The sequence below is a fragment of the Mytilus californianus genome, unplaced genomic scaffold, assembly GCF_021869535.1.
Source record: "Mytilus californianus isolate M0D057914Y unplaced genomic scaffold, xbMytCali1.0.p SCAF_2, whole genome shotgun sequence".
Classification (NCBI taxonomy): Eukaryota; Metazoa; Mollusca; class Bivalvia; order Mytilida; family Mytilidae; genus Mytilus; species Mytilus californianus.
In genome coordinates, this window is record NW_026262668.1 from 103,478,890 (window position 1) to 103,492,116 (window position 13,227).

Genomic DNA, 13,227 nt, shown 5'->3' on the forward strand with positions numbered 1-13,227 from the left:
GTTAGAGAACGGAAACTAAAAATTTTGCAATTTTTCCATTTATAAAGGGGCATAACTCTAGAACGGTTAAAGTGAAGCAACCAAAATTCATACTTGATCTGTATTTTGTGGTAATAAGCATTGTGTATAAGTTTCATTACATTTGGTTGAGGCAAACTTAAATTAGGGAACGGAAACAAACTAAAAATTTTGCAATTTTTCCATTTATAAAGGGGCATAACTCTAGAACGGTTAGAGTGACGCCACCAAAATTCAAACTTGATCTGTGTTTTGTGGTAATAAGCATTGTGTATAAGTTTCATAACATTTGGTTGAGGCAAACTCAAGTTAGAGAACGGAAACCAATTTTGGGACGTACGGACAGATGTACGTACGGACAGATGTACGTACGAACAGACGGACAAGGGTAAAACTTAATGCCTCCACCGCTACAGCGGGGGCAGAAAAAAGACAGAATTAAGTTTCCTGTGAGATGTTGCCTCATATTAATCATTTTCTGGAACATATTTGAGGCATTACTTATTTCCACTGCCACTGATCAGCCTATAAAACTGTGACTCTGCAAGTCTGAAGTGGGTTTGTGCAGCTGATCCTTCTTTATATGATCTCTCAGGAAACAAATCAAAGTACACAACTTTGTTTCCTTCCATTGCTTCTTTTTCTCCCTCCATCAATAAAGCACCAGCTGCAACCTATTAGATATATAATAATATAAATTAGGGACTTAAACTGATAACATATCATTTTACCTTATACAGAATTTTCTATACTGCACGATCGTAAATTCATAAATCATTGCAAGCATCTATTAGTGCTATTTAGGCATGATCAACAAACATTTGAGATTAATTATTGTGTCTTCAGGAAAAGTGGCATACATATATATTTGTATCAGAATACGAGTTCTTATTATTCTTGTGATACCTACCCAGTCTCATTATTTGCATGAATAAAACCTCACAATAATTTCTGAATTTACATTAAGTATAAACATATTTGTGCAGACTAAAATGACAATGGTATGACATTTCAGTAGCACTCCTATTTAAATGCCTATCTCAAAAGTCTTATGTTTCCTGTGCTTTTTATTGCCTCTGTAACAGAGGTCATTAATTTTACAAAAGTCAGTTAGCACAAATTATTATATTAATTGGGATCTAAGTGCATAGGTTTTTGATACACTAAATATAGTGTTAATTTTTTTTAGTGCTACTTTTACAGTAATTGTCAGTCTGCCAATTGTGTTTTTTATCATCAAAGTCTCATGAGCACTGCAGAGTTAAATATTGCTTTCATTTTTCATTGAGTACTTATAAAGAAACATTGCATTGTATTAAGCAAAGAAACATATTTACAATATTTTGAAATGAATTATCTCCCTTTGTCAGTAACTGTAGGTATAACCGATAATACTGCATGCACCATTTAATGCAACTTGATGTTCAAACACTTGGACTGAACACTTACCTTGGAAAGGTTATCTACTCAAACACTATTTTTCTTGTGATTGTATCTCCTTTTTTACCAATTTTTTTTTCTTTAAATTGTTAGTTATATCCATAATCAATTATGATTAAAGTGATCAAGTGTTTTGAGTTATCTCCCCAAAACCATTAAGCTAAGTGGTAGATTTCATTAACAATATAGACCTATGGTGTTATAAGAGATAAATTGTCCATTAAACATTTTAATTTTTTAAAGTTCACTGATTATAACTCCAAATTGGTACATGACAAAGTCATTCTGTTTTTGTATAATGATCTGAGTCAATGAAGCCTTGAAAAAAGTCAACTAGGAGTGACCTGGTGCTGACTGGCAATATTTTTTTTTTTACACTTATTTCAAAAAAATGTGCATAGCAATGAGAATCAGTGTTATATTAGCTAGAAAATGACTAGGTGTAAACTGGAAGTATCTTACTAGCTCCCTTATTTCACAAAAAGTACCTAGCAACCATATTTATTTGTATAAATCAGAACAAAGTGAGCTAATGTTTGTAAACTAAAATTGACTTAAGACAAATAAAAAATAAACTATTTGTTTTAGTATTCAGTGTTTAGTAAGCTATTGTATGACACCAGAAGTGACTTTGTGTAACCTGGTAATTGATAATTATCTACCTTCATTCATATAAAGTACTATTAATATATACATTTTTGTAATCAATGAAATGTCAACTATCTATTAATTTCATCATGTTCATGAAGGAAACTAGAAGCAGCTAATTATCTCCCATATTTCATAGAATAGTATATACTAACTACATATTGATATTTGTGACACTGGAATTGACAATTAATGTAAACTGTTAGCAGCTTATCATCGCCCTTATTTCTCGAAAAGTACAGAGAAACATACCAGTATATCTTCAGGGTAAAAAACACTAGCTGTCTCATAATAAATTTATCTAATAAAATTTCACAAATGATTTTCGACAGAATCATTTGAAATATTATAATTTGTCTCTTTGACCTTTTTGTGGCTGAAAATTTTTCAATACAAAGTATTAATACTTGTAATTTTTATTTTTTTATATCAAACCAGTTTCAAGCTCATTCTTCAGTGAAAGTGGTAGGTTCATGTAAAATTTTCACTAAATACCTCTTTCTGTAACCTATTTAATTCTTCATCTTTCTTCTTTACTTCATTCTTTGTTGCTTGTAATTCTTCCTCTAGCTGTTTCTTAGCAGCCATGGCCTTCTTAATCAGTTCTTTTCTTTCTTCTTCTGACATCTGTGAATAGTTTTTCACTAGGGAAACCCCTCTCTTTAAAATGTCAATATCCTTCACTTTTTTCTTTGGTGATTTCTAAAAAGAATAAAATCAATAAATATTGGTCCAAATGTCTATTAGTGCAAAGGCCTATTGGTCCAAATGTCTATTAGTACAAAGGTCTATTGGTCCAAATGACTATTAGTGCAAAGGTATATTAGTCCAAAGGTTCTGATTGTCCTATATTAAAATTCCTTCTATATTTTACAATTTTACTATTTGCAACTATTTGAGAAAATGCAGTATGAACTATTCTGAACCCCATTCAGAAAAACATGGGCAGGTATTCTATATATACCATTATATTGTCAATAGGGAGGGTGTCTTTCCTCAATAATACAATAACACAACATAAAAAATAAACAGCTGCGCCATGAGCGCATGATACGGCAGTTGCTTTTTTAAAGAATAAAGTTCAATAACTTCTCAATGTCATTTCAGAAATTTATCAGTCAACAAAGTTTCATGAAAACTGCTCCAAGCACTTTAAAGATATTGTCCGAAAACTGGAAAATCACCCCCTTTTTATGAATAAAATCGGAAACGTAAATTCTAAAATTCATAAAAATCGAAAGGGAGCTTATGTCAATAGATATGAACAATCCACCAAACTTTCATGAAAACTGCTGAAAGCATTTTTGAGTTGTACGAAAAACTGGAAAAAAAACCTTTTTTTAATGAATAAAACCCAATAACTCAGAAACATAAAATCTAAAATTAATAAAAATCGAAAGGGAGCTCATGTCAATAGATATACCCGTAAACAATTCACCAAAGTTTCTTGCAAATTGGTGAAAGTGTTTTTGAGTTATTATCCGAAAACTGGAAAATCCCCCTTTTTTAATGAATAAAACCCCACAACTCGGAAACTTAAAATCTAAAATTTATAAAAAATGAAAGGGAGCTCACGTCAATACATATAAACAATTCACCAAAGTTTCATGCAGATTGGTTAAAGGGTTTTTGAGTTATTGTCCGACATGTTGACGACAGACGGACAGACGGGAGGACGGACAGACAGACGGACAACGGTATATCATAATACTATAAAATTTACAACAAACACATGTGGGAACATCTCACATCATCTTAAATTCGAAACTATGAAATTTAATATTTATTTCATTCCTAACCCTGCATGTGTAAAAATTCTACCTTACTATATCATAGATTAGAGGAATTGCAAAAAATTGATTTTCCACAATTACATACCAAAATTGACAATAGATAAAAAAGAAAACTGAGCAAAAATGTCATATTCATGAAATCTTTTAAGTTCAATTGAACGGTACTGGCATGAAAATATGAATTTTGTGATATTACTTTGTAACTACTATGGAATACAACCACTACTGTTTTAATGTTTTTTTCTATATTTATCTAACTAGAAAACAAAGGATAATTTACATAGAGCAGCAGTATCAGCTTTGAGTTTGATCCTGGTCAGTCATAAATACAGCATTTATGATCTATGCCACATCAATAAAGACAGTCATTGCCTTAACAAATGAGAGAAAGTAACAGTAAATTACTTATTGAACAATCAAAGCACCAAGGGCGCTATAGGCAGTTAATTAAAAAACCCCAAGGCAAACGTGGCAGAAGCTTAAGTTAAGATGAATATTGTGGAAGAATTGGTTTAATTTTTATCTCAGCCATTTTAAATTTAAAAAAATGTTTGTACCTTAATGTTTCTGCTATCCAATCCTTCCATTTTCAAAAGTTATTTCTAATTTATCTTAAATATGTTTCCTTTAAAATAAGCCTTAAATGAAAATTCTTATAGGCCCAGAAATAACTCAAAAAATAATTAAAGTAAATTTAACCTAGACTTATTTCTTGCATCAATTAAATTCTATAATAAACAAGAAATAATTGTAACAGGATACTGTAACGAAGTCTCCCAAACAAAGCTCCTATAATTAGTCATTCCCTTGGTCGCCTGACATTGGGCAAAGTACAGTACAAATTGGTTTGGTCAAGTAAAGTGATATGCATATGTGACGCCTAGGAGATTGACCCTGTATGTCATTCAAACACTCTTGAGTTGACGAACAGGAATATATATGGTTTAGGGGTGAGGATCTCGACCGTTTTCAAGTTCTCAAAAGGTGGGGATTGATCCCCAGGGGACTCTCCCTTTATTTCATTTGATTTGTTTTAATGTCCCATACAAGAATATATATGGTTTCAGGGTGGGGATCTCGACCGTTTGCAAAATTTCAAAAAGAAGAGGGATGGGGAAGACCCCCATGGACAAATCCCCTATATTTTATTTTATTTGTTTTATTGTCCCATACAAGAATATATATGGTGTAGGGGTGGGGATCTCAACAGTTTACAAGTTCTCAAACAGGAGGGATGGGGTGACCCCCAGGGGCTCCCCTATATTTAATTTGATTTGTTTTATTGTTCCATACAAGAATATGTATGGTTTAGGGGTGGGGATTTCAACCGTTAACAAGTTCTCAAACAGGAGGGGGTGGGGTTGACCCCCGTGGACTCCCCCTATATTTTATTTCATTTGTTTTATTGTACCATACAAGAATATGTATGGTTAAGGGTGGGGATCTAGACCATTAACAAGTTTTAAAACAGGAGGTGGTGGGGTTGACCCCCTGTGGACTCCTCCTATATTTCATTTTATTTGTTTTATTGTACCATACAAAACTATGTATGGTTTAGGGATGGGGATCTCAACCGTTAACAGTTCTTTACAGAAGGGGATGACCCCCAGGGACTCCCCTTATATTTCATTTGATTTGTTATATTGTCCCATAAATGAATATATATGGTTTAGGAGTGGGGATCTCCACCATTTACAAGTTCTCAAACAGAAGGGGTGGGGGTGACACCTGGGACTCCCCCAAATTATTTTCATTTGATTTGTTTTATTGTTCCATACAAGTATATATATGGTTTAGGGGTGGGGATTGCTACCGTTTACAAGATAAAAACACATTTTCAAATTGAAGGGGTGGGATGACCCCCAGGGACTCATCCTATATTTCATTTGATTTGCTCTATTGTCCTGTTATCATTACTGAAGATCATGTGTCTCATCACTTACTGTTTTCAAGTAATAGTCATTTAAAAATTGAAAAAAATAAAATCCCATAGGGACTTTTTAGGGTTCTATAGTAAACCCTTTCCTTATTTAGGCCCTTCAAAATACCCCTAAATAGACCCCAATGCACAAACGAAAAATTGATAACTCCGCTAGACATGTTAGTCTAACATTTTATAGAACCCTAAGTAAATCTGACAAGCGGTCCGAGTTGTCTTCTAAGACGGTCAGAGTGGACTCCGTCCGACTTGTCTCGGGGACGTGTTGTCCACATTTCTTAAAATATCCCATCAACGTCGATTTTCGGATCTTTTTCATTCATAAAGACAACATTCATAAAAACAACAACAACTGCCAAGGTCAGTGATAAACGGGATAATATAATAAAAGAAAGGAATTTAAATGTGCATACATTTAATTGAAATAAATAAAATAATCACAATCTTCTTAAACGAAAAGAACATCATTATTAACAAAACTTTCTTTAAAACATCAGAATATTTATATATATAATTACCTAATGTTTTGTGTAAGTTAAAATTACCGCCAACTTAGACTACTACATATAACTTTATTTCCTCTATCATAGAGATTTGGTGTACATGAACAATTTTCCTGCGCCTTTGGCCATTTGGGAAATGTAAACGACTTGTAATTAGAGATTTTCGGCAATGAAATATTTCATACAATTGTTCTTTGACATCTTAGCCAAAAGCACATGGGATGATAAACTACGTACAGATTTCTATTGAGCACTACTTCCTATGTGCAACTTCAAAAGTTTTGGGTAGTTCGACGATCATTTAAGGTTTTTCTGGTCATATTTTTTGTATTCCAGAATTGAAAGTATGAAAAAAGTGCCCAATTAGTTATTAATAACATATTAGCCAGCTAGATAATAACAATAGCACTTTTTACACCATTTAGTTGGAAGAACACAAATCTAGGGTGGTAGCATAAGGCAGCTTAACTGCCTAAAAATCTCCCCTTTAAGCCTGGCCCAGGGGACAAGTTTCAGTGTGTATACATGAAATGTATTAAGTTAAATTTGATAAGAAATGACCTGGATTCCAATAGCATTTTACATCTTTCGAAACAATATCAGGGAGAAATTCCAATTTATTTTTTGGTCCAAAATATCATTATAATTTGAAGTATTGTACTATTAGGGCACTTACAATGTCAATTTCCATATTATTTACATTTTCAAGGGGCATAATTTCCCCCCAAAAAGTGTGATCAACTGTAATTTTTTAACTTACAACATGTATCTAAAATACTTCTGATGTTTAATTTTGACTTAAATCTTATTGCAATCTGATTAAAACTGTAAGTGTGAGGGCACATATGAATGTATTTGTAAACAATGTCAATTTCCAATAATATTCAGCTACTTTCCAAAGGGCATACATTTGTAAGAGGGGGTGGACTTGTGGGGGGGGTTTGATTCCAACTTCCCTCCCCCTCTACCCTAATTCCCCCTACTCCCAATTCCCTCCCCCTTACTCCCAGACAAAAATCATTCAAATTTTATTTTCACAGAATAGCCTTATTTTTGCCCACCTTGTTCCCTCAGTTTCTGCTTCCCTCCCCCGACTCCTGCCCCTATTTCCCATGTTCCATTACCCCTGTCCATCATCTCTTGTAACCCCAACAATATTATTGATCAGCCCTGTTTTTAAACCATTAGATTTTGATTTTTGGTGTTTTAACACCATTTTTAAGCACCGCTTTTGGGCTATTTCGTGGCGGCCAGTTTTTTATTGGTGGAGGAAGCCGGAGTGCCCGGAGTAGTAACTACTTAGACCACTCAGCCACCGAGGCCCCTTAAACCATTAGAGATATTGCTGATGTTAACCTTTGACATAAATACATGTATTTAATTGAAGTCTGAAGTACTGGAGGGAGAGCACTTATAATGTTGGACAGACAGATGAACTAAAGGATGGACATCAACATTTCATTTTCATATGAATCCTAAATATATGCATCTCCTAAATATTCCTTTAAAAGTTAACTTCTGACAAATATGGATATCTGGCAGTTCAAATATTGATGTTTACCCTATTTACCCTTACAGAAATGAAAAGTTTGCGCCAATAAATTTGCATACCAAATATCATTGACTTAACAGTAGCGGTTCATCTTAAACTGATCTAATCACAAACTAATACATGTAAACTAAGCAAAAGTTCAAAGTCAATAGACCTTGACTGAGGGGGCGAAGCCAAATATTCTCATTGGAAATGAAATGTGTGAATGCTTATACAACTGCATACCAATTAACATTGGCCTACCACTAATGGTTCCCCTAGAACTGACCTAATCTCAAACTAATACATGTAAACTAAGCAAAAGTTTCAAAGTCAATAGACCTTGCCTGAGGGGGCGGAGCCAAATAATCTCCATGGAAATGAGATATGCCGATGCTTATACAACTGCATACCAAATATCATTGACCTACCACTAGTGGTTCCGCATAAACTGACCTAATCACAAACTAATACATGTAAACTAAGCAAAAGTTTCAAAGTCAATAGACCATGACTGAGGTTGCAGGTCCAAATAATCTACATGGAAATGAGATGTGCCAATGCTTATACATCTGCATACCAAATATCATTGACCTACCACCAATGGTTCACCATAAACTAGACCTAATCACAAACTAATACATTGTAGACGCCGCTGCCGCCGGAAACAGCATGCCTATGTCTCACTTTTTGACTCTGTCAAGGCACAGGCACTTGTTATATTAAGGTATATAGGAAATTATTTTTCTGAGACAAGTGCCTGTTTGTCAAGGCGAGACAAAAATGCATTGTGTTCAATGTATATAATATATATTATTGATCAGCCCTATTTCTAAACCATTAGAGATATTACTGATGTTAATCTTTGACATAAATACTATTTTATTAAAGTCTGAAGTACTGGAGGGAAAGCACTTATAAAGTTGGACGGACAGATAGACTAAAGGATGGACATCAACATTTCATTTTCATATGGATCCTTATATGCACTTCCTAAATATTCCTTCAAAGTTAACTACTGATCGACAAATATGGATATCTGGCTGTTCAAATATTGATGTTTACCCTATCGTCCCTATTTATACTTTTATTACAAAAAGAATTGAGATTTGTATAACCTATTGGAATGACAAACCATTTGAATTTATTATGAATAGAATTTTCCTAGATTGCCTGATTTTACTTGGGAAACCATTTTCAGTTGAATCTTAAAAGTTTATTGTTGAATTACAACAAAATATACTGTTGTATAAAAGCAATATCCACTACAGGCGTTATTACATGGTTGTAGCAATAGCCAATAAAAACATGTTTAGCCAACTTGCATTGTTATAAGGGATAACGGATGGTTTTAAGTTTGTGTTTCATTAAAATAGTTTTTTCGTGACTTGAGCATTTCGAGCCTTCAATAAAACACACCGTACAATTATTCTTAAAACCTTTTGAGAGCAGCACTGTGAATTGTTTATAAAAACATGAAAAAGCCTTAGATTAGTGGATTTACCAGACACTTGTAATTGTATACAGGTACAAAACTGAATTTGTTTGATATATGTATATATGCTGATTACAGTGTGTCTCGTCTTGAACCTGTGATATATATGTAGTACATATTTGTAAGTGAATGTGATCCAGCAGAAACCTTTTTCTATTATTAAATTTTCCGCAATAAAAGCAATTGAAACCCCTATTCAATTGATGATTGCAGCACTCAAAAGCCCAATCCATGCAAAGAAAAACCAAATATATGACAAAAACTATGGGCTTTCAACCCTTCTAGTCACCATGGTCACTGTCGTGTGCGTTATTTACCCTTAAAAACCATTCCACCCAGAACCCTTTCTGTAGACTTACATGACAACAATTTATTGATTAGCCTAACACAATGTTCCTAATCGATAAATTGTTGTCGTATTAATCTACAGTATAGCATATTATATTAAATAGCTGATCTGGGTCCTGGTGGATTTAAATTTGTCCCAAGCTCAAAGCTGTATCCCTGGTAAGCATAAGGATAAATTCAATGTATCAATCCAAGGTTGAAACAAATCAGACACATATCAAACAAAAAATTGCTTGTTACTGTATAAACCAAATAAACCACTGCTATAACATATACTTGAACATGCTGAAAGAAACATATTTAAGATAACAGTGGATGAACATTTTTGTTTGATATAATTAATTTACATTATATCATGCCATGCCTCAATTCAATACTTTGATGATAAAAAAAACCCAATACATTCTGGAGCTTGGTGGTGAAAAACCCAATTTGATATTTGGTTGAGGGGTGAATTGGAATTAGCATGATATGCAATTGAAAAAACTTTCAAAACTATTTCACTCAATTATCCAATTCGTACTATGCATGCTTTTTCAATGGAAATTGTGACGTCACAATGCATTCTTAATAGTGTGACGGGATTGCTTCCCTTCATTAGTAGATACTTAGTCAGCCGTAAGCGGTTGAGCTAAGGAAGTACTTCTTTAGCTCAGTCGGTATACGCGCTGCCTTGTAACACAAGAAAACCCATGAGACGAGAATATATTTTAATGGCAATTCCACCTTTTTATCATCAGTATCATCATCATCTGACACTGGATCAGTGTCACTTCCACTGTCTGTAGATGTCACTGCTGTTGGGTGAGAGTACTCAGCAAAATGTAAAAGATTTTTCCTGTAACAATTGGCTCCATATTTGCAAATTGGGAGTGAAGTACTGTCAACTAATGGCGAAGAATCTTTTGGTTTTGATGAGGCTGGTTTACTATCATCGTCTGCATGAGAAAATTCTTTGAAGTGCTGTGGATTTTTTCGATAACATCCTGACCCATACGGACAGACTGGTAAATCAGTTGTTTTGGCTTTCTTTTTTGGACTTGGGCCATCCATGTTTTCTTCTGAAGCAGCGAGAGATTATCAGGCAAAACAACAAGCAAGTCAGAAACCTGCTGTTTTGTAAACAACGGGAAATAACTCTGTTTTGATATATTAAGAATTTGAGTTGATACGGATTAGACCTGAATATCCGATTGTAGCAGATTTTTTCCCGATGCTCTGCATTATATGGTATCGGGTGCGTTCGCTCCCAAAACACGTTCGCACACTGCACGTTCGCACCCCACACGTTCGCTCCCTGGGTCCGTTCGCACCCTATTTTTTATTGAAATAGGTTGATTCTGAATTATTAGATTGTCTAGGGTATGTATATAAAAAAATATCTATATTTTCAGGAATAATAATTCGGGAATTTTTATATGAATTTTGTTTTGGTGATTTGATGATAAATTATTAAATGTTAATTATGCATATATATGTCGGTACCTTCAATGTTCTTTACACGTGGAAATACATGCTATGTAACGTCACAGTACCCAAATTGCACCTTTTTAGCAAAATAGCAGCGAAAATTTTACAAGTTTTCCTAGAGACTAAACTTTTTGTATTTTTTATTTTATCATTTGACATTATGCACGTCTATATTTGAATATTCACAAAACATTCACAGTATATTTAAACAGATAAAGTAATCACTGGAAAAAGTAAAATCTACGGAAACGTCGCCATGCGACGTCCACAAAAAGTCTTCTTTTAAAAATGAGCAAATAAAATATGTTACGAGCATCCATTTCTTAAAAAATGAATAGTACGCATGGACAAATGTCAAATTGTTCTAAATGTTTGAAAAAATAAAAATGAAAAACATCTGTTCTTCCAAATTTGAGGACGTGAATTTAAGCATAGATGCAATTTGGGTACTCCTCATTACAGAACCAGGGATCGTTTGGAGGTCGGTTCAAACCCATCTTTCTATGATTCAATATGGATTCAAAATTAAATTGGTGGAACTATATAGTAAATAAGGATACATCTACAAAATAAACACAAAATGGAAACTTTTGTGAAACATGAATAAACGTAGCTAGGCGAAAAAACTGTCAACATAATTGCAATTTGGGTACCCTCACGTTAGGTACTTATCAAATCGACGTACAATCTAACGTCTTCATAGAATTCTTTGTTTGAAGTCCTTTTTCGCTCTCTCAAATCGACGTCCAATTCTTGTCTTCTCATCTGATCGACCACAAGCACTTGTCTCTGTAAGATCCTGTAACTATACGTACTCGGATGATGTGTTATTGCAGAGACATACATATACATATATATGTATACATATATCACGGTCTCTCAGGTTAAAGTAAGCCTCGGTATGTAGGTTTTTTTTTCTTTCTCAGAGACGAGTATCTGTGTAATCGATATTTGTTTCCCTGCTCAAGAAGAATTGGGTATCATTATGTTGATAGTCCTAAAGATAAAGTGTTACTACAAGAATCAATATGAACGATCCATGAAAATGGGGCATGGCCACCGTCAGATAAACCAATCCAGACAGACATGTACTGTGTAGCACCTTTGATACAATCATTCTATACACCAAATATAGGCGACCTTCCAGACAGACATGTACACATTACGATCATTTTAATTTTCTCATCTCTATCAACACGCTGGTATGTTGTCAGTGACTGTACAGACTTATGTCCCTTAACGGCTATAATTGGGGCAGATCCATACATGTATTTTGACAATAATGTTGCTGCAGTTGCTCGTATTGATTGATATGTATATGTAAGAGACAAATTACACCTCTTATTGAGTTATAACATAAATGTGCCAAGTTTATTTTTCAATCACAATGGACATATTATAAAACTAAACATCAAAGTCCGTAGAAAAACCGTAGTATCCAACGGTATTTGCCATAAACGATCATTTGATGGATTCAAATGACGAACATGGTTCTCATATGAGACAACAGGACAATACACAGAGCCGGAAATATAAAGAAATAAATTAAGTAAATTCAGGTATTTTATTTCAAGACAGTCTTCTTGCCTACTATAGACTTTTATGCATGAATTTCATTAGTTTAAAGTGAACATGTAGAAAAGTTGTATATATTTATTACACACTATTGACAGTATTTCTTTTATTCAAATTTTATATATCATTCTATCATCAGATATTGTTGACTATAGTTGTTGCTCAAACTTGTTGTTCAGTGTAGTGTTTAGGGGGCTGTTGTTTGTTCTTCTACTAATAATTTGTTTGATAAACGAATTGTTACTATGTGCCCGATAGTATATATTCAGGTTTTCAAAAATAGTTCTTAATAGAGATTTCCAATAAAATGACATACGTACGCAATTCGACGTACGGACCTAATGTGACCGGTTATTGTCAACCTAGAATTTTGTTAAATACGTCGCTCAAGTTTAAACAAAGTATTCCACGACTATAAAAACCATAAACTTCAATTTTCGTCAGTATCTTATAATTTTTAGGTGATG

General features: G+C 33.8%; 1 protein-coding gene across 1 annotated transcript in view; it reads right to left on the bottom strand.

The window, feature by feature from the left end:
• Positions 1-10,838, bottom strand: part of LOC127730639 (uncharacterized) — a 41,049-nt gene extending 30,211 nt beyond the window's left edge. Inside the window, exons 1-3 of the mRNA XM_052239136.1 lie at positions 10,442-10,838; positions 2,602-2,808; positions 520-692 (exon numbers count right to left, since the gene is read on the bottom strand). Coding sequence (XP_052095096.1) covers positions 520-692; positions 2,602-2,808; positions 10,442-10,768 — 707 coding nt within the window. The 5' untranslated portion in view covers positions 10,769-10,838. The remainder of the gene's footprint in view (positions 1-519; positions 693-2,601; positions 2,809-10,441) is intronic.
• Positions 10,839-13,227: the final 2,389 nt, after the last annotated feature.